The sequence below is a fragment of the Nasonia vitripennis genome, chromosome 1 (genome assembly GCF_009193385.2).
Source record: "Nasonia vitripennis strain AsymCx chromosome 1, Nvit_psr_1.1, whole genome shotgun sequence".
Lineage (NCBI taxonomy): Eukaryota > Metazoa > Arthropoda > Insecta > Hymenoptera > Pteromalidae > Nasonia > Nasonia vitripennis.
The window spans coordinates 30,934,688-30,958,090 of NC_045757.1; the positions used below are offsets into that span (position 1 = coordinate 30,934,688).

General features: G+C 42.4%; 3 protein-coding genes across 8 annotated transcripts; 1 reads left to right on the forward strand and 2 right to left on the reverse strand.

Moving 5' to 3' along the window:
* Window positions 1-1,734: 1,734 nt before the first annotated feature.
* On the reverse strand, window positions 1,735-3,406 carry LOC100115936 (speckle-type POZ protein-like). Of its 3 annotated transcripts, XM_003424605.3 has the most exons (3): window positions 3,187-3,405; window positions 2,548-3,097; window positions 1,735-2,463 (listed from the first exon to the last, which is right to left on the reverse strand). In XM_003424605.3, exons 2-3 carry the CDS (start codon window positions 3,035-3,037, stop codon window positions 2,000-2,002), a joined length of 954 nt encoding a protein of 317 aa, XP_003424653.1. In that variant the 5' UTR covers window positions 3,038-3,097; window positions 3,187-3,405; the 3' UTR covers window positions 1,735-1,999. The 3 variants fall into 3 exon arrangements, with proteins under 3 accessions (XP_003424653.1, XP_008217344.1, XP_008217105.1); XM_008219122.4 differs by having other exon boundaries at window positions 1,735-3,094; window positions 3,187-3,406; XM_008218883.4 differs by having other exon boundaries at window positions 1,735-3,097; window positions 3,187-3,406.
* Window positions 3,407-3,731: 325 nt separating this feature from the next.
* LOC100115897 (protein roadkill-like) lies at window positions 3,732-5,368 on the reverse strand. Of its 3 annotated transcripts, none has more exons than XM_016981105.3 (2): window positions 5,149-5,368; window positions 3,732-5,076 (listed from the first exon to the last, which is right to left on the reverse strand). In XM_016981105.3, the coding sequence occupies exon 2, from the start codon at window positions 4,986-4,988 to the stop codon at window positions 3,954-3,956; it is 1,035 nt and encodes a 344-aa protein (XP_016836594.1). In that variant the 5' UTR covers window positions 4,989-5,076; window positions 5,149-5,368; the 3' UTR covers window positions 3,732-3,953. The 3 variants fall into 3 exon arrangements, with proteins under 3 accessions (XP_016836594.1, XP_008216321.1, XP_001600488.1); XM_008218099.4 differs by having other exon boundaries at window positions 3,732-5,048; window positions 5,149-5,366; XM_001600438.6 differs by having other exon boundaries at window positions 3,732-5,051; window positions 5,149-5,365.
* A 1,822-nt stretch (window positions 5,369-7,190) lies between these two features.
* LOC100680349 lies at window positions 7,191-12,232 on the forward strand. Of its 2 annotated transcripts, none has more exons than XM_016981106.2 (3): window positions 7,191-7,248; window positions 10,614-11,057; window positions 11,481-12,232. In XM_016981106.2, exons 1-3 carry the CDS (start codon window positions 7,206-7,208, stop codon window positions 11,582-11,584), a joined length of 591 nt encoding a protein of 196 aa, XP_016836595.1. In that variant the 5' UTR covers window positions 7,191-7,205; the 3' UTR covers window positions 11,585-12,232. The 2 variants fall into 2 exon arrangements, with proteins under 2 accessions (XP_016836595.1, XP_031789545.1); XM_031933685.1 differs by lacking the exon at window positions 7,191-7,248 and adding an exon at window positions 7,307-7,545.
* The last annotated feature ends 11,171 nt before the right edge of the window (window positions 12,233-23,403 follow it).

Sequence of the window (23,403 nt, forward strand, 5' to 3'; positions counted from 1 at the left end):
GCAGAGCAGTGCGCGACGTTATCCGAAAACAAATGGACTTTTAAATTGCTCCGCGAACTCGTGGCTTTGTGCGTTGTATGTATGATTCCACGACTTTAGCTGGGAAACGGCTGCTGCACAGTGAGTCGCGCCGATAACGCGAGAGGATGCATAAGACACGCCGAAAGTGGACCGAGCGTTCTGCAGCGCGAAAGGAGGAAAAAGAATGGCTGGGATAAGAGGTGAAGGGAGAGCGTAAGAAGAGACGGTTTTTGGTTTTCGGAGTGCGTGTATGTGATGTAATACAGAAAGTTTGTAAGGAATCATTGTAGTTGAGAAATGAACAATCAAGTGTAATATAATAATAATCTCTGTTATGGCTATCGTTGAAATCACACTAAGTCCACTATCTAACAACGTAATCCTCCTACGATACTTTTACACCTTTCCCCGGCATTCACCTTCTTTAACTCTTTCTCCGCGCAACCGCTGCTGCACACACACTTTTGCTCTGCAGCCCAACACTCAAAGGTATCAACGTGTCGTCCACTGCAGGGCTAAAGAGAAAGAGAGAGAGAGAGAGAGGAAAGGCGAGAAAGATAGAGCCAACGAGTGCTGGACGCATTCAAGGGACTCTTTGTCCTGCTGTAACTACGTTTCGCGCTCTCGCTTAATGCTTGACAATTACTCTATGGACCGTCGTTAATTTCTGCCAGGAATGAAAGGAGAGCATCGTTTCAGAGAGGAGTCGACTACGACGACGACGACGGTTCTATATGTATACCTATATATACAAGCAACAAAAGGCCTTTGCAATTTTCGGCGCGCTTTGCGCCTCGCGCGAACGAAATTTTGCCGCTATAAACCGGGATCTTTTGTTGATTAATAAGAATTGAAGGCATCACGAAGAAGAAAAACAGCAGTCGTACAGGGCAATCTCCTTATCTCTCGGAATCGCATTTCCGATTCTGGCCTGTATAGCTTTCAAAAAGCAGTCGTCATCGTTTTCCCGGGTCATTCCGCCAGCCAATTCCCGTCACTTACCTTCGCTATCATTCCCCGAGACCTAGAGAGGGAGGAAGAGAGAAAAGAGCTTTTAGTGCTCGTGCAAGGCCGTCCTTTTATCGCCTTATATGCGGGCGCACAGCTTCATACTTTTTTATAGCCCGCGCGCAACGGCCTGAAAATCGCGCGGCGATTACTTCTCTCTCTCTCTCTCTCTCTCTCTCTCTCTCTCTCTCTCTCTCTCTCTCTCTCTTTCTTTAGCTGGAGGAAAAAAAGGTATGGGAGAAGAAAATCGAAATACACATAAGAAGAGCGGGCTCCGCGGAAAAGTTGGACTTATCGCGCCTCTATATATATAAGTATAAGACGCGCGTATAGGTGTGTGCGTCGCACCTTTACGACTGCCATTCGTACAAAGTGCGTTTCTCTCTGTATACCGATGCCATCGGCTCTAAAGCTGCAGCGACGCTCCTGCGAGCGCGAGGCTTAATCCGCCTGGATTTAGGTTCGCCCGCAGGAACTCGATGCGGAGAGGATGCGCATGTGTGTTTATGATAGAGTCTATATTTGAGACCTGTAAGCATCGTGGTTCGACTAGTGATTTTTGAGTTCAATCGACCTAGTTAAAAGGACTGATAATGGAGTCAAGTGAATCATGAATGGCATATTTAAAAAAAAAATGTATTGTAACATTTTTAGACAATGAATGCGCATGAACAATTAAGTGATCAAAAAAGCAAACAAGTGTAATTATCTTACTTTACATTTTTATTAATTATTCGTAAAAAATACACGTTTCAGATTCTAATGAATTTTATAATAATCGCAAATACTATTTTCATCATTCTCACTCTCTAATAAAAACCACGTTTTTACACGAGCACAAGAGGATGAGAGTATTTTTTTCAAAATTTGAAATAAACTAAAAAAAAGTTAAAAATGTTATAGATAACTAAGACATATATAATACTAAAAACTTAAGATTTCCACGCAACATAATTAAAATATACAGAGTTTACGTAAACCTGTTATAATGAGCCGTATAAACTTCGTATGAAACGTCCGTAGCCATCGCTCGGTATTCCCTCTTTTGGATCAAAAGACCCGAGTGTACAGCCATAAAGCCAATCGCCGTAGCTTTCAGCGTCTCGGCACCACACGAATGAGCAAGTTCAAGTCTCTGTATGACGTTGTCCACGTTCAAATTTTTTATCAAACTCATCTCGCATAAACGCTTGAGATCTTCGATACAGTATTCACTAGCCGCGATCAAAAGCTCATCGGCGATGGCGTCCATATCGTTCACTCTTTCTGTATACATGAAACGCAGCATTTCCAAGCAAACATTATAGCTAATATAGATTGGGACGCTAACGATTTTATGTTCTTGTGCCTGATTTAACCGGCCCATTAAAATGAAGCTGAAGACCGGGCTCCTTCTGCTAAGAATAATCCTGTGGGCTCGAATCGATTTATCTCCTACAATTTCCAGCTTGATATCAGTGAATGCTTCGTTGTTCAGCAATTTTTCATAATCATTGTTTATACTTTCGATATGCTTACCGAACCGTAGGACGCCCATTGAGCCTTGACTCTTCTTTGTCTTCATTGTGAGATAAATCGTTAAATTATCGTTAGGCTCCTTTTTACTCATTACTTTCTCTTTGGCTACACTTCGATGAATAAATTTCTCCGCACCCCATAGACTCGCATCGGTATGCGTGGGCTGTTTAAATACTCGGCTGATTAATTCGTGTTCGTCGTTGAAAAGCGATAATGTAACCTCTGTTATATCGACATCGGCACACCTTGAGATAATCTTCACGAAAATTGAGAAACAGGCATTGTACTTGTTTGTCTTGCCTTTTGGGTAGAATGCCAGCTGGCTCCAAATAATGGGACTGCTGTCGTGAGCCGCCAAAAACTCTGGGGAAACTAACATGTCTTCGGAATCCTTGCAGCAAATCCAAAAGTTATGCATGTCCCACTGATATTTCGCAACGCATGTGCAGCATGGAGTTACACTAACGTCTCCAATGGAAATCAAAGACATCGTGACTGTATATCGCTTAAACAATCAACTGTCGGCACAGAATACAGCAGTTACGTGCTGCTGAAATCAAAATAATCAAAATGCGTTGGTTTTCACACTGTTATTATAATCGTTCAAAGAAAATATGTTCAATGTGTAATTATACTCACCGATTGCGATCTAGCATAAATCCTTTTCGATGCGAGATAATAACGAAAAAAACGATTTTGACTTTGTTTACCGAGGCCGCCGACAAAGTAGCTGATACTTATAACGTAAGGACAATTTCAGCAACGAATGTAGACTTGGAATAGAAGCACTACTGTACCTATGAAGTCTAGCTCCGTTGGTTCCACGATATACACTCGGACAAGAATGGCTGCTTTCGTTCCGTTCCATGACAATAAACATTTTGGACGGTATTTATATTTTCATTCGTAAACACCTGAACAGGGCGCTAGTGTCAGAGTGAAAAACTCGACAATCTAAGTAAAGCAAATTCATCTATCAATCATCATTTGAATTATTAATTATATGTCTAAAATTTTAAATTAAAGCTTTTATCAGTAACCAAGATAAAATTCTAGTAATGTTTTTCCAACTAAAGCAAATAAATGTCATCATCATAATTAGCGATTACTGAAATTTTCGTTCATTTTCATTAGGTACATCGAGGAAAAATAGAGAACGAGGGTAAGAAATCAAAATATTCAACTTAAAAATATATTTTCTTCATTTCAATAAACAATACATAAATCGTAAAAGCAGTTTTCATAATTCTCGCTATCTAATTAAAATCGATGTTTTTTTTATACAAATACAAAAAAAAAATGTTGTTACATTTTAAATCCACTCAAGTTTTAAACATTCAACAATATAGATGCACTTCGGCCTGCGACGCGACATAATTAAAATCTATGTACAGCCTGTTAAATACTCAGTATGCTAACGAATTATTAACGGCCATAGAAAGTTCGTCTAAAATATCATCAGGCAACAATTTGAATTCCTGCTTGCCGACAATACGAATCGAGTGTTCGATAACGAATCCAATCGTTGCATATTTCAGAATATCGGCTTTACACCAAAATGCGAGTTGAAGCCTCTCTATGATGTTGTCAAAGTTCAAGCTCTTGATCATACTCTTCTCGCACATACTTTTAAGGCCGGGAAGAGCGTATCTCTCAGCCGCCATTAAAAGATCATTAGCGATGTTGTCGATGCCGTACACTTTATCGGTGTATATGTAGCGCAGCATTTCCAAGCAAACGTCGTACTTGATATTGGGGATTCTTAACTTTTTAACCTCTTGCTTCGCTCTCATCTGGCTCATGAAAATTTTAGCGAAAGCGGGGCTCTTTCTGCAGAGGATAATCTTGTGGGCTGCAAACGATTTTCTTCCAACCGTCAGCACAATGTCACTGAACGCGTTGTTGTTGACGAATTTTTCAAAATCGTCGTTTATATTATGTCCCATAACTCTACGCGACTGCATAACGCCCTTGTAGCCTGTAGTTTTCACTGTGAAGATTTTGACAAAAATCTTAAAATTATTGCTACGCTTTTGCACATTCTTCGCCCTGAACTTCATTACGAATCGATTAGCAAAGTTCTCTGCACCCCATAATCCCATATCCTTCTCCACAGGTTCTTGAAATAATCGTGTTACTACTTCACACTCATCATTGAAAATCGATAATGAAACTTCTTTTATAGCAGTACTTTTTGAAATGATGTTCACAAAAACTGAGAAATAGTCGTTGAACTCGTTTGTCCTGCCTTTTGGGTATAATAGAAACTGGCACCGAATGACAGGATTACTATCGTGTGACGCTAAAAACTCCGGAGAAACCAAGGCGGTTCCAGGTTCAGTGCAACAAAGCCAAACGTTTTTTATTTCCCACTGATATGTCGCAACGCATGTGCAGGATGTTAATACATTAACGTCTCCAATGGCAATAACTCTAGGCATCGTGACGGTATATTCCTTGATTAATCGACTGGCGGTACAGCTGTATACAAAAGTTATGGGCTGCTGAAATCAAAAGAATCACGATGCGCTAGTTTTCATATTGTTATTCCAAGAATCTAATCGTTAAAAGACACATAACGTTTAATGTACGATTACTTACCGATCGCGATCTAGTATAGATTCTTTTCGATACGAGATATAATAACGAACAAGACGATTTTGACTTTGTTCACCGAGGCCGTCGACTGACCGACTGATGTGTTACCTGAGGACTGGAGTTCCAGCAATGAACATAGACTTGGTATAGAAGCACTGCTAAATGGATCCGTTGGTTGCACGATAAACTCGGGCCAAAATGACTGATGCTTGAACGTGTGCCTGAGTGTTGTACCTTGAGGCTAGTATGGAATCGGTATGTCACTTACGACTGTTATTCGTCCTAAATGCGTATCGATGCCGTCGGTTCAAAAATGGGTCTATGGGACCTGTGTGCATTGGTTTAATCTTTTTGATATGTATATATCATTGACCATGATAATCAGCGGTATACCGCTACCTATACTATACCTCCTGATAAATAATGATGAAAATTAAAAAAAAACGGTTACGATAATGGCGAAACGTGACATTGGCAAACAATCGCCATCGCAAGGCCAACAACAACTCGATACGAGAACAAGAAGAAAACAATAATTCACTGTGAAAGTCACACGCCGCGCAATCGCGCGCTTGTTTTGAATATTGGCGGGCAAATCTCGCGCTCGATACATCCAAGCGCAATCGGTCATGTCTCCGACAAGAAGAGCACGATCGTCGTTCTCTCTCACTCTCTTTCTCGGTGAACTTGACGCGACGAGACTCCCGATAAGGTGTCAAGGCGTGATGTTTGAGCGAAAATACCGCGGATATAATCTCTCCTCCATATGTACGTATACTCTCATAGTGGGCACGTAGTGCACTCGCTGCACTCATTTCGAATCGAGCGAGATTACGCGCCGAGTAAGTGAGACCGGATTGAGAGAGTATGACGGTTACGTTGACGTTATTTAACGCGGTTCCGTGTGTACTATATAGTGCTTATAGGTGAGACGGATTACGTCGGGTTTTCATGATAGATTACCTATACGGTTTTGTAACAGGTAGATGATAAATCGGCGTTTGTGAAGAGAATGATGAAATCGTTGTTCCCTACGAAAATTTGAGTTTTCGCCTGGAAATAATATATTATATGCTCTCAGAGTGTACCCGCGAACTTTACATGTGTGAGTTCCGAGACAAAAAACTTTTTTCTTATTTCGTAATCGTACTTGCCTCTCTGCGACAGGCCGTGTTTGCTCAAAGATAAAAAGAAGTTAAAAAAACCGTAAAGCGCGAAGTGTTAAAAAAAAATTGAGAATCGTCGATCAAGTATCTGTCTAATACAGAAGAGAAAAGCAATAAATTGCATTCCTAAACGTTGAAGAATATGCAAATAAACCCGCGAGAAGTATATATAATAACCACTTCTTCCTTTCATTCGATTTTCCTGGTGGAATCACGTAGACTCGATATCCAATTTGGATTCACACAGCCAATTATCAGTGAATACGCAATCAATTCGTGCCGAAAATCCAAATATAAAATTCCTTCCTCGCAAACACACGTACACTCCTCTCTCGAATCTCTAACGCGACGAGAGGCATCCCGAAATCAAACTCAAAAAAAAGAGAAGACGAAGCCAAAGAACCCAACCGAAAAATCTACATAATTATCCTCGCTAAAAGCCAGCCTCGCCGCGCTTATATACTCCAGAAAAAGAAAGAGCCCGCGCGCAAGAGTATGCATATAGAGTAGCGCATAAAAATCATCATCGCGGCAAGGACACAGGCGAAAAAAAGGCGAAAAGTCGTAAGACCGATTCAGCTGCGCGCGTATACACTTATACGTATATAGGCACGCAAACACTCTCGAGCGGTCTTCTCCTCCTCCTCGTGCATGTGTTTACTTTTGCGACGCGTTCACATACAGACGAAAGAGAGGAGAGTCGGGTCACGAAGTAGCTCTGCACAGCCGACAGGCAATAGTCCGCCGCAGTCGTGCGTGGAATGGACACACATGTGTGACCGCACCGAAGGAGGTACGGATATATATATATATATATATATATATATATATATATATATATATATATATATATATATATATTTATTTATACATATCTGCGGACGCGTCAAATCTATGGAGTTTTCGAGGCTTTGTTTGCCCCGAAGGGTGGGCCTCAGTGAGTGTGTGTTTGTGTGTGTAGGGGGTTGAGTTGGAGCAACAAAAAAAGCCTCGAACTTTGATTGTGCGGACGTGCTTTGTGTTGAGGATCTCGTCGAGGACTTTGACGCGCGTAGAGTCGGATGTGTATCAATCGACGATCGGATGATGTGATCGTTTGAAATTTTTGGTGCGGTTTAGTGTTGTTGTTGTTGTTATTGCTTCGAATGAGGAAAGAATTTATATGATTTGAGAATGATGTTTTCTTTTGATTTTCGGGACGACGACGCGGCTGACAAGTATACGGAGATGCGGGGTTTGTTGTTGTTTAGTTTTCGGTGAATGGAAGGATATTTAATGTATCTATTGTAGGATTTATGGAATGTTCTAGAAAGACAATCGTGTTTTAATTTACTTTTTAAACTTTTACTTGATTCGTTTGCATTGAACTTTTGTTTTTTTCTTTAGATCTGCTAAATTATGAACAACTGATTATTTATAAATTTATTGTTCATCGCGAAAAATTAAATCTACATAATAATAATTAAAAATTATTCTTAACTTCAAATTTTTAACGTGTCGATGTGTTCCTCTCGTAACAACGTACACTAATCTAATTATATATTTCTATATAGGAAAATCATTCCATATTACATAAAACGTATATTGAATATAAAAACTCCTTATATAATTGTACACTTTAAACTCAACAGGTGTAATTCATATTATATAGAACGAATGATGATCACTTATCCATAGCTAGCTCGTTGTATAGTTCATTCCGAACCAAATAAAAAGCAGACGTCAAAAGCGTTAAAATAAATCGACAGGTATTATCCGTATCAGAGAGATCAGCTGTTTATCTCACGCATGTGCATCAGCCGTCATTCGTTTTTCGCTCCGCCGATCCTTTTTTTTCGTGAGCTGTCAATCATGTAGTTAGCTTGCTGTTTTTCATGAATTAGAAAGTAGGCGATTACGACACCGCATACATTATTTCAATATACTCTACACAGCTGAGCCAAACGAGATGAGCACTGCGGCGTTACAAAACGTAATAGGTTACAATTATGTCGAGATAATGTATGCTTCAAACGTTGCCGTAATGGCATAATTCGTGCATTTCTTCAAACGCTTATTACACAATTGTAATCGGGAAAATTCGGTGTCGATCGATAATAGAATCAGTTAAATTTTTCAAGTATTTTTTTAATTTTTTTTATAAACTACGCTTGCTTGCGTATGAAATCAATAAATGATCACATGTTGAACTTTGCCATCCTTTCTTGCGTTGCATTGTTATGCGGTGCACAAGCTATGTGATTATCGTTTTTTGCTCAATTGATTCCTGAAAGAGGAAGTGTCGCGATGGCTATGGCTCAATGAGCCATGCCTTGCAACTCGTCATTGTGGTGTCATCTCATTACGATATTACCAGTAACGTTCACGTACACAATAATTACTCTGCCGCTTTGAAAAACTGATAAAATTAAGATACTACTTGTAGTCTAAACAAAAAGTTGATAAGCATTTTTTTCAAGATTAACTACTGCAAATAAAGTGCTCGAAGTGAAAATGATCTCATTTTCTCCATCACCGTTACGTTGGCATCGTTTAAAATAATCCAGAAGAGTAAAAGAGGAAACAATTATCGCGTTAGAGAAATTATCCAATCAAGTATTACCTACATTATACTAGAGCTTGTTGTGATAGTATTTTTAGAATGCCTCTCAACTTCATAAAACCCGTTTTGAAACTCATTATTGTTTCCTGGTATTTTAATTGTAGCTTCCATATACTCGCTCCAACTACTTCATTGATTAAAGTAAATACCGTAGAAATTACACGAAGAATTCGCGCATACTTGATTTAAATTTATTCATAGGTCTGTTTTTTTACGCCAGTGTGTAACTTTAAAAACTCACTCGAAATATTAAAGAGAATAATTAATCACAGTGCGTGATTTATTGTGTCACTGTGATGTGGTGAAAATTATCCATGGCTCTAGGTGATGTCATTAGAGGATAGTAAGAGTAAAAAAACGATGATTAACGATTTTCTTGGATCAAGTATAGTAAATATTTTAATGCAACGAATTATCTTGAAAATACCGGCAATTAAAATCGTTTTTTGAAGACCAAGGAAAATGCACGATTTTGTCAAGTCAGAAGCCAATTATACATACGTATAACGAAACACGCAGTAGTATAAATATAGCCGATTTTTTAACAAACGCGCTATTCATTCAAGCTCGCAAACAAGATCAAAATCGTGCGCTTTCAAACTAAAACGGTATAATATCCTCGATAAGAGCAGAACACATGTAAATATAAACCACACGAAGCATATCTCCAGCGGCACGCGTCATATTTTTAAAATGCACTCTGAGATAGCCGTGTAAATATCGCTTACTGCCGATCTAAATAATAAAGTTTTTGCAAAAGAGCTTTCACAGTAAAATTCACCGCGGCCGTATGCGCTCGTACACACACACACACGCGCGCGCGCGCGTGTATAACGTAAAGCGCATACCCTGAGACCCTCGTTTTACTCACTAAAAATGCCGGCATCAACGGCGGCGCAGCGGTTACGCTATAGTGAAAGTCGTATGCGCGCGCGCGACTTTTCGTAGAAAAAACGAGCTCGCAGCAAAGTGCCTATATTAAAAATACATAAAAAACGAAGCGAGTTTACGATCGAAAGATGCCCGCGGGACGTGTTATATGGATTACACCTGCATTATGTAATTTTCTGACCAACATAATACGTGAAAGCGTATGCGCGCGTGAGCGAGCGAGGAGGCATGAATTTTATAAGTAGTAACAGACGAGTACGTATGGGGATATAGCTGAAGCTTATGCTTTTAGACCTCTTTTTAGCATCTGCCCTTTTCTGCGTTCTATTACAGTGAAATTCTTTGTTTTATGCTATAATGTTTATTACATTGCATTTTTGTTTTCCAACGACTTTTCCTCTGCATTGAGTTTCACATGAAATAATGACGTTAACCAGTAGCGCTGTAATGTTTGAATCCTCTGAATATTCGAGCTGAATTTGAATGCGAAACTACATCAGATTCAAAATAATTCAGTTACTCCAATTACGATAGAATATTCGAAGCGTTGAAATAGAATAAATATCCGAATATTTGAATAAATGAGCGACCGTAAATATTTGCACCGAAGCTTCCCGCGGCGTATCGCTGCGCGGTATGCAGTCAGGCTTTGTTTCTCCAACCGAATATTTTAAAGAGTAGAAATATACAGTTAATTCCTCCTAAAATTCGTTATACAATTAATTTTCAATCCCTTAAAATCCTCAAAAGCTCCGAAAAGGTCAAAAGTTCAAGAGCACCGAGCCTCATACTCACTTTTTTCCTTCAAGCAAGTCCAGCGGACCGGTTGGCCTCGGCTCCGGTCGCCGCGGAAGCCGGTCCCTCCGCTCCTGGTTCCAGCGATGCTGCCCCTCGTTGCAGCAACTGTATCACCGAGCGTCTGGGAGCAGCCGGTTGGCATTGCGAAGATGATCCACCGCCTTACGCCTCGCTCATCAACGCTTCGCCCGGACATCACCGGGTCACCTGGTCCTACGTCTTTCCGGGACTGCCGGGATACGATGCTGCCGCGGGGGCGTCCGGAAATGGAGCCCCGGAGAATCGAACGATCGCTAGGCCGCTTGTTTCCATACCTCTGACGAGCTATGGGATCTTTAAGATCGAACCACCGAGATACGCAGCGGCTATGTCACAGGTGCAGCAGCCGCAGATGCCCAGGATCATGATGTCCGAGCCAGGACCAGCTGTCAAGTCTTCCAACGGGAGGGCGAGAAGTGAGTGGCCAAATTTTGTTTTTTATTCGGCGATTGATTGAGAGGTTTTATAAATAGATAGATGACTATTTTCGTAGCGCTAAATGAGTGATCTCGAAAGAGAAAAAAGTTTGATCAATATTCATTCATCGAATTGATGAGGAAGGTATTAAAGTTTGCAAAAGAAATATGATAATCGTTTCACATTGTGTTTTTGACGCCGATCAAATAACGCGCAAAAAGAGTAACTTTTTGCAACAAAAGATAACATCGGTGGTCAAACTTTTTGTTTCCCACCGAGCAAAAAATGCGTCTGATGGATCAGATGTTGCGTCGCGATTCGTAACACGATATCTTCTTCTGTTAATATAATTTTGTATCTTTTCTCTGAGATCAGCTTTTCTAGTTTTATGAAAATTAAAATAAGCTATTTTGGTCTTCCAGAATACGGTGCCATCCTGATAGCCGCAACGGTCATCGTTTTCCTCATGGCTCTGTCGCTGATGGTGCGCTTCGTCACCGAGAAGAGCTTATTGAGTCGGGGATAAGATCGCCAACGCATAGTGTGTTCCACGTCTTTGCTCTCTGCTGTGATTTTACTTACGAAAGTATTCCGAATCTAAATTCGATACTATTTAGTTTATAACGATCATATGATTACTTTTTTTATAAGGCTTTCGAAAAACCTTTTGTAAAAATAATTCACACGTGACTTTAAATTTAAAATCGCAAGTATAGAACACCTCGAGAAAAATCATTCGCGCAGCTCAACGAGTCGATGTATGATATCTCCTACTGGAGGCGAATTAAATTTTACACTGACGCGCAATATAAGTTACATTATCGCGCATTATTATGTCCGCGCACGTTCAAGGCTCCGCGATTAATGGCGATGCGTCAGAGAGAAATCGCGAATCGATCGCTGTAAAATATAGATATTTTATAAACATGTTAATGAAAGCGATAAGTCGCTCGTTTGCAGTTTGCGACTATGGCGATGACGTTACTATCGCGTTGCCTAAATCTATACACACAGCGCTGTACGATGCACTTTTGTACGAATGTGTATAAGCATATTCTAGGACGTAAGACTATTTATTAACTCTAAGGTCTGTTCATTATATTATAATTATGGTATACACAACGTTGTTACCGATAAGCTTTGTTATTGATAAAGTTTTTTATTCGTAACAAAATCGTCAGACTCGCATATCAGTTATTTACCAGAACCTCATTCATTGCATTTAACTCTAAAATATAATTGCAGGTGTATCAGATAAAAGTAAAGCAACCACCGAGATGAAACGAGCTGCAGCACGTGAACCGCGAAGGCGAAATCTAGCGTCCGGATGAAGTAATTCTGAAACTTAATTAGTAGACTCGTTCGGGCGACATCGAATGCATACATCGGCGTTAATTATTAGTTGTCACCTCGAGTCAACGAAACGCAATCCCTCGCCCACCCCGACAAAACTTTGTCCCTGCTATTTCTCGTTCGTCCATCTCGCACAGCTGTATTATTCCTTGCATTCAAGGTGATCCGCACACAGTATATTGTAAGGACACGAGCTTATCGCTTTGTTGACCGGTCAGCAGGGGGTCACTCAACTTTTGGCCAGTTAAAAACTAACGAATAACACGATCGATAATACAGCTCCAAAACAGAGAATAAACCAAAGCCACATAGCTAATCCCGCGCAGAAAAGCCGGTAAACCTGTTACACAGCTCATCGATCTCCGACTTTCCTTGCTAACCAAAACACAAACGAACCCGCACCGAAATCTCACGGGCGCAGCAGCAGCCGGTCCGCAATAATTCCTCCTCCTTTTTCCTCCATACGCGAACAGCAGTAGCAGCAGCTACCCTCATATCTCTCGGCCCATCCATTCGACTCAGCAGCAGCAGTAGAGAGACGGGGAGACTCGTCACCGGGGAAATTACTAGGCTAGACAAGCCCGGCTTTTGTATCCAGCCGGCTAAGAGATAACTAATAGGGTCCGCGGAGCATGTCCGCCGACTCTAATTCGTAACTCGATCCCCGAGTTCTCGCTTTACTTCCGCCTCGCGGACTCCGTCGGTGGCTATATGCGGTTGCTGCTGCTGTGTAGGCATTCGCGCCTATGCCACACACGGTGTTGTCGTCGTCGATTTCGGATGTGAGCTGAATTTTTATAATTGTTTACGCGCCTGAAGTGCGCGATGGATGTATAGTTGTTTTGATCGGAGGAACTGGTTCGTGATGGGATGTGAGAATTTTTTGGTTTTGGGGATAGTTATCTAAAACTGAAGCTGTGAAATTGTACACGTACAGCATATACACAAGTTGCTTAATTATCATATCGACAGCGCAGTGTATACAGCGTGTAATATATATTTGTGTTGGTTAACTTTGCGCCGTTAATTTATGACTTCACAAAGGACCGGATAATTGTATCGTAAATCATCCATGATATGCACTCTGCCGTTTGCTAATTACAATGCTAGGGTGCGCGAGCATCGCTGTTATATATAATATATTAGAAACAAACTTTCATTGCTGCGCATATATACTGCAGACAATTCTATAACTAATTTACCTAACTAATAAGCTCGACATTTCATTGACACACATACATCGATCTAAAAAATCCTATACTTTGATGCGACGAACGACACGATTGTATTAGACTGCTCTAATTAATATTCGACAAGATCAATTAAACCACGTCATTGCAATGAACAAAATACTCACGAGGACACAAAGTTAATTAATAACTATGCGCTCCCTATACACATATACAGCTCTGACTTTTAATTGTAATGAGCTCTGACAAATACACCACGCATGATTCATAAATGTATACTTTATCAGCGAATGCAATCACTTAATTGCATATCTAAATTAAAAAAATCGCATCTCCCGATAAGCAAAACCTAGAACCAGAAAACGCGCGTCAACGTTGCATCACTGCAACATAGTAACGCCTAAAAACCGTACGACTATATGTTTTTCCGAATAACAGCTTCCTTCAACAATTTTTTCTTGACACATGCAAATCGCACGCGTCTTTTTTCCCACTGCAACTCCACATCCACTTTGCGCCGTGTCACGCTGCATAGCCGAGAAACGTCATACAAAGAAAAACGCGCGTCTTTCGCCAAAAAAAAGCGACTGTCCTTCGCGTCGCTCTCTGAACTTCCTGCATATACAGAGTCGCGGCGCGTCTATATCCATAAAACTTCGGAGAAAGAAAATCTCCTTCCGCGAGTGTGCACCGACTCCGCTATACGCGTTTGCGTCTATGAGATACGTGAGTTCCACGTCAATTTTTTTCGGTATATATCACAGCCCTGGCGCGAGCATTCGCATCATCACTCGCGTACGTCGGTATACAAAACGTCTTTAGCATATAACGCGTAAATTGATATGCCGTTAGAGGATCGGGAACCGGAAAAAACATTCGTTGCTTTATATTGTCGCGTATGCATATGGACGTGCGTATGTATAAAAGTTTATTGTCGCAAACGACGAGTTCCTAATTAGGAGCTGCAATTGCTGCGTAGATGTGTTTGTTCATACAGATGGGCTTATCTTCAATGCGTGAAGTATGCGATAATAAGAGAAGGATGTGTGTATAAGGACACGCGAAGAACGAGATTTGCAGCTGTAGCGTTATGTTAAATTCAATATATAGTGCTCTCCGTTGATTTGATAATTCGGCACTTTGTATGATGATGCGCGTGAAAACAAAGTAGTTTCTTCCTTATGCCGAATGTCGAATACGTTTATTTTCACGCGATTCCGAGCGAAAAAACGTCCTTGAAACAATGCTATCTTTCTTTCGCGCTTGCCGTCGCCGCAACCATAATCCTTGGACTTTGGAGCGACTAATTGCATATCTCGAAAATTAAGGTCAACAACCGCGAGCGGCTGCAATTCATTCAAAGCGTCAAAACATTCAAACGAAAGCAAAAGCTCGGAACGTCCTTGAAAACAAACGCATTGTCCTCATTGTTTCTCTCCGCGGCGTAATCCAGGCGTATAAAGCCACCGTAAAAATCGATACCAGAGCTATAGCAAGGCTCAAGGAACACTTTGAATATTTCGAAATACTTTGAATGCCCGTACGTGTCGGCGATACCAATCGCGCGCGAGAATTCCATCGGCGCGCAGCGCGACGGCACTAGGTGTACCCGTACACCGGCCCCACTCTCTAGTCTTCGATGATGATCGCATTGGCGTGTAGTATCGCGTATACGCACTCCTCCCGACTCACACACACACACACACGCATATATATATATATATATATATATATATATATATATATCCTACGTGAGCGGAATATCTGCTGAGTTCGCGCGAACCATATACGCTACGACTATACCGCTTATACAGCGGCGGCTTCGTCTTTCTTCGGACTTGGCTATTCTTCGATGATTCGCGAGCTATTCGCCGATTTTTATTATTTCACAGCTTGGAGAGTGACGAAAGCGTGGAATATTTCGCTTCGCGAGTCTTTCCGCACGTGCATCTTCGTCGGGTTTCCTTGTTTCGCGACTATATTTTTTTTTACGATGAAATTCGAATATAAGACAGTGTGAATTATGTATGGGAACGCGACGGCGATACGGAAAGAATCTTGACGGGGACTATTAATCATATGGCTGGTATAAGCGTGTAGACATGAGTTTCAGCATTTGTGTTTGCGAGTTTTTATATAATCGCGGGAAAATCTTGGTGACTTTGAAATTAATAAGTGTGTATAGAGGAAGAATGAACTGTCGAAGATTTTATTTCTAATAAAAAGAAAATCGAACGAGATTTCATACATACCGATAATTGACGATTGTTACATCCAGCATCGATGTGCGCACGCTTTCACATTGTGATGCGCATCATTAAAGTCGGATAAAAACGCTTTTCGCCAGCGGATTCCCTCGAATTTCCATGTCAACGTCATTCTTTGTTATTGAAATTATATATTTGAATTAAAATGTAAATCCTCCGCTCGAAGCATATTCAATACCAACCGCCGCGCGAACGTAGACAGAATGCATTAAAATGCACTCGATTCGAGAATTTTCCCCCGTGAGTAAATCTCGAGTTTTATAATACAAGAAACTCCAGTTCTTCCGAACAAAAGTGCACAGCGAGAGCCAACAAAAAAAAAATCAAACCTCCACACACCCACGTACGATCGCGTCCACAATCGGAACAGAAATGGTTCGTCGAGTCTCTAGTCGGCCTTTCACTAAACTACTCTCTCGACCTCTTTTTTTTATTATTTCAACGAGCGGCACGTCATACTCAGCTCCGGGACGTGAATGTGCGACGTTCGACGCTCATTCAAAGGAACGATACATCACAATCATCCACCTGTGCGCTTGGCCATCAGCGCCAGCTAACCGTTCACCACTGCTGCCGCTGCGATACATCATTTGTTTGTACGCTTTTGTTGCGCGCGGGCTAGAAAGAGTTTTTCCACGCTGGGCCCTTTTTTTCGCGCAGTGTAGTCGCCCGAGCGTTTCTGGATTTTATTAACCGACTGACGTGAAAGCTCTTCTGCTCAGCAGTTTTTATACACTGGAAGGGAAGGCTTATATAGTGTACGCGTGAAATTTTTTTGTCGGACGTGAAGTGTATCGGGCTGGTATATCGATATAACTATAGGCGTTGCTGCGGAGTTTCTTTGGCTGTAAAATTCAGGAACGTATAGTGGAGAGAGTATAGGTTTTGCTGGAAAAAAAATTGTAATTTGATAAGATCATTTTGCCAAAATTAATGTAACAGCGTCGCTGTCAAAACTCGACGACTCACACTTGCAGCGGCGAGAGACTTTATACACGCTCTCTGCCGGAAGTGTCGGCGAAGGCTTCCGATCCCGAGCTAAGGAAACCGTCTCCAGACTCGACGGGTCTCGAGGATATACACTGCACACCGGATATGCCGAGGTTATCGCGGCAATTGGATAAGACGCCGCTATGCTATTGCTGGTCCCTTTCGCGCTCCTCTCTCCTTTTGCTTTCTCTGCTAGACCACGATAAGCTCGCTCGCTCGAGGTCAACGCTCGCTCTAATGGTTTCCCGGCCGATTGTCGAGGGAGGAATTCCTACGTATGCGTACACCCCGCGGCCGAGGTTTTGAGAATAAATATAGGGCTTTTCTTCAGTGAGGATGCTGCATTATAATCGCGTAATGGATTTCGAGTAATTTGATAATGCAGCGTTGAGCTTTCGATGCTCGTTACGTAATGGAGCGTTTTTTGCGAACTGAAAACAATAATCTGTATAGCATTGATGATGATTCGCGATTCGCATTAGTTCAAAATCGGATTATAGTATAAAAACAGGTAATAGGATTCCAGGTAAAGCTCCGCACCTCTTGATCATCCAGTGAGTCCAAAAGAAGATTCCAAAGTAAACCTATACATACTGCGGATGCAAGAGAGACACGCAAAGCGAGCCGACGTGTACTCCGCGCCGGTATAGCATCTCTCGCAAGTAATTCCAATCAAGCTCGTTAACGGAAATTTCCGGCAGGGGTTTAGGTATACACGTAGAGATACGCGCGGGGAGAGGGGGAGAAGGTATATACATAGCGACAGGCGGCACAGTAGCGCAGAACAGACGAAAGCACGTTCGCAGTCGAATCGCGATCGTGTCGCTGTTTCTCTACGTCTCTCGCTCTTTGTCGAGCGATTCTACTCCGATCGAGCTGTGTGTGGCTGTTATATAGGAAAATGCGGTGTTTGGAGAGATTTTGAGTTTATTTTCAGTCAAGAATTTCAAACTCTGATCTAGATATAATATGATTCCTTCGATTCTCATCAATCCTGTGCGGATCCTCGAAATCTCATCACCACTTCGCGCTATATACGTCGCGATTGAAAGCTCTCGCGGCTAATGAAAGTTTTATTCCTCAATTCAGGCACAGTTCTCTATTCCTCGGATGCATAATTCAATGACTTATGCATAATAAATGAGTCTTTCCATCCGCGGTGAAAATCGGCATCGAGAAGCCACGTGTATTCTTACTTGCAAGACGCGATATCTGCGGGGATAGGTGGTTCGGACTGACGCGTAAAAGCACTTTTCCTTCTCCCGGCCACTATATACTGCGGGACTGTACAGCCGACTCGATTTACTGATCCTCCTTTCTTCGCTCGCGGCTCTTAATTCCTCGGCTTTTACTTTCGCCTTGAGTCACTGTATCCTCCCTTCGGCCTACGCGGGAAAAGAATGACAAAGGAATGTCCGTACACAATACGCGGAAGCTTAATTTATTACACTTTCCTCTATTTATAAGAAGAATAATGCGATAAATAAAGTAGGAATTGCGCTCGCAGACGGAAAAATTACATATAAATCCAGAAATCTATCATATTGGTGGACTTTCCGATCCGCCGCGAAGAATGTTGATGAGGCTGCGGAGCGCGAGATAAAGCTTTTTTCGGCGCGTCATTAGAGGACGAGATTAGCCGTAGAGAGAGAGAGAGAGAGAGAGAGAGAGAGAGAGCTTTTCTTGACGCGATTTTCAGCCGGCTTTTTCGCGAGCCGCCTCTCGTTGGTACGGTTGCTGATTTTGTCTTTTTGCGGCATTATTCAGTCGCGCGAGTGCTTGCCGCGCCCGCCGAGTATAATCCAGTTAGCGGCGACGTTTTGCGCGACGCCGGGGATTTTACGCGCGCTCTTTCTCTCTCTCTCCCTCTCTCTCTCTCTCTCTCTCTCTCTCTCTCTCTCTCTCTCTCTCTCTCTCTCGCTGGCACTTTAAAAATTACCGCACGGCTAGACGCGATTTTTAGAAGCGACTATATAAGCACGTGCTATGCGATGTTGACGACTGCGAGTGTTGGGCATTTTTTTTCTGAGATTGGCCAACTTTTTGTCTATGCATACAGCCGATTTTTATATTTTAAATTTTCACCGCAGGCAAGGAAAGTGCAAACTCGCAGATTTCTTGCGATATTTGCTTCGTACGCAACAGTGACTACGCAAAATCGCGAGCTTTGCAAGACGTACGTCGCGTCGAGGGGGAAAAAAAAGCGACGAGACGTTACCAACAGTCCTGATTCTCGAATCTCACGCTGTACGCAAGCGAATGCATTTATGCAAAAGAGAGAAAAAACGCCGCTGATTTGCGTAAATAAAGGCGGGAAAAGCTCAAACTTTTGCGCGAGCGCGTGTATATCTAAATATTTCTCTCACTCGAGGCGCGAGGAATTTTCGCATTTGAACTTATCGCATTTCGCGCCTAGCTGCGTAATCCCGTTCGAATTCAAGCTGCGCTGCATGAAAAGTCGGCGCGGGAAGCTCGCTTATGCGTGCACGAGTGTGAGTGTGTGTGTGTGTATAGGGAAGGAAGTTGGGGGGGGGGGTAGTGGTAGACGACGAGAGAGTTGACTTTCGCACTTTCGGGATATGACGTTTCTCTCTGCGACGAGAAATTCCGTGTCTCTAATCTCGGCCTTTTCGCGAATTAACCCGTCCATCACGAGCTGCTGACTGCAGAGGCTCTTGCGCAGGGGAGAGAGAGACACGATGCGAAAGAAAACTCTCGAAGAGGAGACTGCTTGTTTTATTGGTGCAAGAGAATTTTTCTCGAGTCTGTGGTGGAAATATAGGTTGGGAGATATAGTTTGTTTTGCTTTTATAAAGAACACGTGTTTGCTTGAAAGATTAGTCACTGATTTTGACAAAATAGAAAACTCCGAAGTTGAAGCAAGCTCTATTCATACATAAAAATAGAATAAAATTTTTTTTAACTCGTATAAAATGAATATACGGGCAATTCAAAAAGCTCCATACAACCGAGTTAATTTCGAGCGAACCGAGAACGACTAAATTGGCAAGCGAAGAAGCTAACAGAATTTAGAGGAGATTAAAATGGAAAAAGATTGAGAAGACGAGGAGAGAAAAAAGAACAAGGCTACAAGTGCGCGAGTAGCGTAAAACGGAGCGGCGGAAGAGGCAATACGTGGTATAGCAATAGCGTGGAAAGTTACGAAGGCAGGGGTTGAGCTGGTACAAAGTGAAAATGAAAGATAGAGATAAAGAGAGTAAACGAAGTTAAAGATAGTATAAGACGAAGATAGAAGGAGAGGGAGAGAGAGAGAGAGAGAGAGAGAGAGAGAGGGAGAGAGAGAGAGAAAGAGAGAGGAGTCAAAGAGATTACGCGACGAATTTCAGGGAGTTTTATACTTGTTGTTTTTTTCTCTCTCCTCTCGCGCTCCTCGAGAATCGAGTTAGCTTCTCTCGCAAGGATTGCTGAGCTTTCGAACTTTCTTAGTTTAGCAGAAAATTTTCGGGCTATGCGCTGCAAATAAAACACCGATCGCGAGGAGAAATTTTTAGTCCACTAGCGTCTCCTCTTTATTTTAAAACGAATAAAAATTTTCTACTTCCATAACACCCGCGCGATATTTCTTTGGTGAAATCCACATCAGCCACGCACAGTAGACTCGGATTACACAAGCTTGCTTTCGCAGAGGCCTTTCTTCAACGTCAACTTCGCGGACCACTTGTGTGTATATGTGTACACGTATACAAGAAGACAAGGGGGTAAGCGCGTGTAAACGGCGGCGGGACTGGCGGGAGGTAATTGCACGCCGCGGGATGCCAAACGAAACATCGGCCCCGCGGTGTCTAAACAAAAGAGCACCGGAGTGGATGCAGCGATAGACAAACACGCACACTTATACACGAGATGCGCCCTTTCCGTCGAGCTTTTATGCTATGAGTTTCGTTCGGACAATTAGCTCTTTGTATAAAGCGACAGTTCTAAATTAAAAGAGCAGTTCGCGCGTCAAGAACCCTCGATACAGTAGCTCTCACAGAAGCAAGCATCGGAAAAAATCTGCCACTACGTAGTACCTTCACCTTATCCGTCCGAAGAGCCCCATCCACTCGCGCGGCGGCGACAAAGTGTCGGTGGATGAGCAGCGCGGTATATGGCCGCAGATTAGGTTAAATGCCTATCGCGCTCACGGGTGACTGTGTTAACATAAGTGCGCGCAAAGCTGCACTCACACACACACACATGCACGCCGACGAAGACTGCAAGAGCATCAGCGCAGAGAGGAAAGAGAATAGCGCGCTTTGATGTCAGGAATGCAGCGCTGAATTACGATACAGAGCAGCGCGGGTGCGGGAGGCTTGCTTAGGGCTGAAAGACAGAGGGTATATACACGCTTGGCCTTCTCTCCCTCTGGCCAAACAGAGCCACTGCGTGACTTTCCACAACACATACGCCGCTCTATGTCCGTGTAACTCGCTCGCTGCAGTATGGAGCGTGTATGCATTTGTGGCGGCGGCTCCTACTGCACTACAATGAGCGATTCGATTAACGTTCGCCGGGCGTCCGCGAAATTCGCGCGCTAACTTTTGCCTAGTTACGCGCACTGTGTGTGAGAGAGAGAGAGAGAGAGAGAGAGAGAGAGAGAGAGAGAGAGAGAGAGAGAGAGAGAGAGCTTAAGTTCTAGCTCGGCCGTGAACAGTGTTTTAGGAGCGCATTTCTTACCGGCTAGTTCAGCGAGCCTGGAATTCGAGGTCTTAGTGGTAATTGGAGTGGACGAGGACAGGGCTGCGGCTTTAGTTTATAGTTGCGAGAGACTTATTGCGCGCGCTTTCAGCGGAGAAATGGGGTTGATATGCTGCTGTGATGGTGTCGACTTCTGGGGGGGGGGGGGGGATGACGGTTGCGAGCTGCGACAATGATGATCAGGTGTAAATAATTCAGAGTTGTCAGGTGGGCAGGAGATAGAAGAGCTTTTTTAACTGAATTTTGGAGTTGAGTTGATAGGTGTTTATATTCTGTGTAAAAACAATATGGATACAATAAGGATCTTTAGTGTAGTTATGCATATCAGGATCTTCAAGATAATAAATTTCTTGACGCTTGTAAAATAACGTAATGAATCCGCCTGAACTTAGTTTCAATAAAATCCAATTGACTTTGCTAAGAAGCGGCTAATCTTTCGAACATTTGAAGGATAGATTGCTTTCAAACAGAGCATTTTTCGTAAATTGTTAAGTCGTTATAGGCAGTAGGCCCATAAAGTTTTAAATTTAAATTAATTAAATTCTGCAACGAATTAACAAACCGCGTTTCCGAGACAGTTTTTATTTCAGCAAGTCGGCTTACTATTGACATATTCATTAAAAAAATAATAAAAAGTAAAAAAATATACTTTCCTAGATACAGCTTCATCGTTCGCTGTTACTATCACAATCGTTGTTGCGGTATGTGCATACGTTTGCCATGATAATGTCCAATAATCATGTATAATTTCAGCATTACTTACTAAATTACATTGATTCGATACAATATCTTTCAGAAAACCTTGCGGCTTATTTGCATCTTCGTTAATAAAGGCACATTTTTCCGCTACTTTCATAACAGGCTCTGCATTCATATGATTCTGTTGAAGCTTGTTTCCACTGCTGCAGCAACTTTCAAGACACTGAAGTCGCTGAATTTTCAAACGTACAATCAATATATAGCATTGTAGCGTCTTCGATATGCGCAATGACGTGTTAAAAATCAATACGGTAACATCCTAGCCAAAAGACAAATAAAATATGCCCACGTAACAACAACAATACCTACGAAGCCTCCAAGTAAAAGCAAAAGGCGTCACGTCGTTCAATGCAACAACGACAGTAGAGGTCATCGCAAAAAAGCTCCGTCTTTCTTTCACCACCGCACGAGTGCGTGACAACGCGAGCCTGCAGAATCAGTCTCGCTGGAAAAGTATACGCTTTTCAAAAAGTAATAAAATCAGAAAAAGTGCAAAAATACCCGCTGCAGCAACAATCTCTCTCTTGCATATCCTTCCCTTCTCACTCTCCCCGGTATACAGCAAAGAAAATCTCGCTAAGGAAAGTCGATCCGGGGAACGAGCGTCGAAGGAACTTATTCCTTCGCCTCCTTCTTCTTCTTCTTCTTCTTCCTCTCTGGCCAGCAGCGCGCAGACAAGAAAGTTTTCTCCTCTCCCTGGCGCGCGAGGAAACTTTTGAATATTCAATACTCGCGCGCTCTCGGGACGAAGGAATGAGAGAGAGAGAGAGAGAGGAGGAAGAAAAAACGAGGAGAGAGAGAGAGAGAGAGAGAGAGAGAGAGCCGTGTATAAGGGGCGGAGGCAAAAGGCGCGCACAAAGCGTGCTACGATTTCATATTTCGTATTTTTCGGTGCTCCGCTGGCGCTATCTCGCTCTATTCGTGTTTCAGCGGAAAAGAGAGATGCTGCTGCATCAGAACCGCCGTATTCTTGTTGCGAATTATTTCGCCTCGCGTTTTTTCCATCGCAGCCGGCCATCTTCCGGATAGCTCTCTTTCTCTTTCCTTCGCTTTGCTTCGCGTCGGCTTTTACACGCGACGGCAAAGTA

What these genes read in the sequence shown, in the direction of transcription:
- LOC100680349 (XM_031933685.1), top strand. Translation starts at nt 7,485, where the DNA reads ATGATGTTTTCTTTTGATTTTCGGGACGACGACGCGGCTGACAAGTAT. An exon ending in CAAGTATACGGAGATGCGGG is followed by an intron (nt 7,546 to 10,613) that starts GTTTGTTGTTGT and finishes TTTTCCTTCAAG; the next exon opens with CAAGTCCAGCGGACCGGTTG. An exon ending in TTCCAACGGGAGGGCGAGAA is followed by an intron (nt 11,058 to 11,480) that starts GTGAGTGGCCAA and finishes TTGGTCTTCCAG; the next exon opens with AATACGGTGCCATCCTGATA.
- LOC100115936 (XM_008219122.4), bottom strand. Translation starts at nt 3,037, where the DNA reads ATGTCTTTGATTTCCATTGGAGACGTTAGTGTAACTCCATGCTGCACA.
- LOC100115897 (XM_016981105.3), bottom strand. Translation starts at nt 4,988, where the DNA reads ATGCCTAGAGTTATTGCCATTGGAGACGTTAATGTATTAACATCCTGC.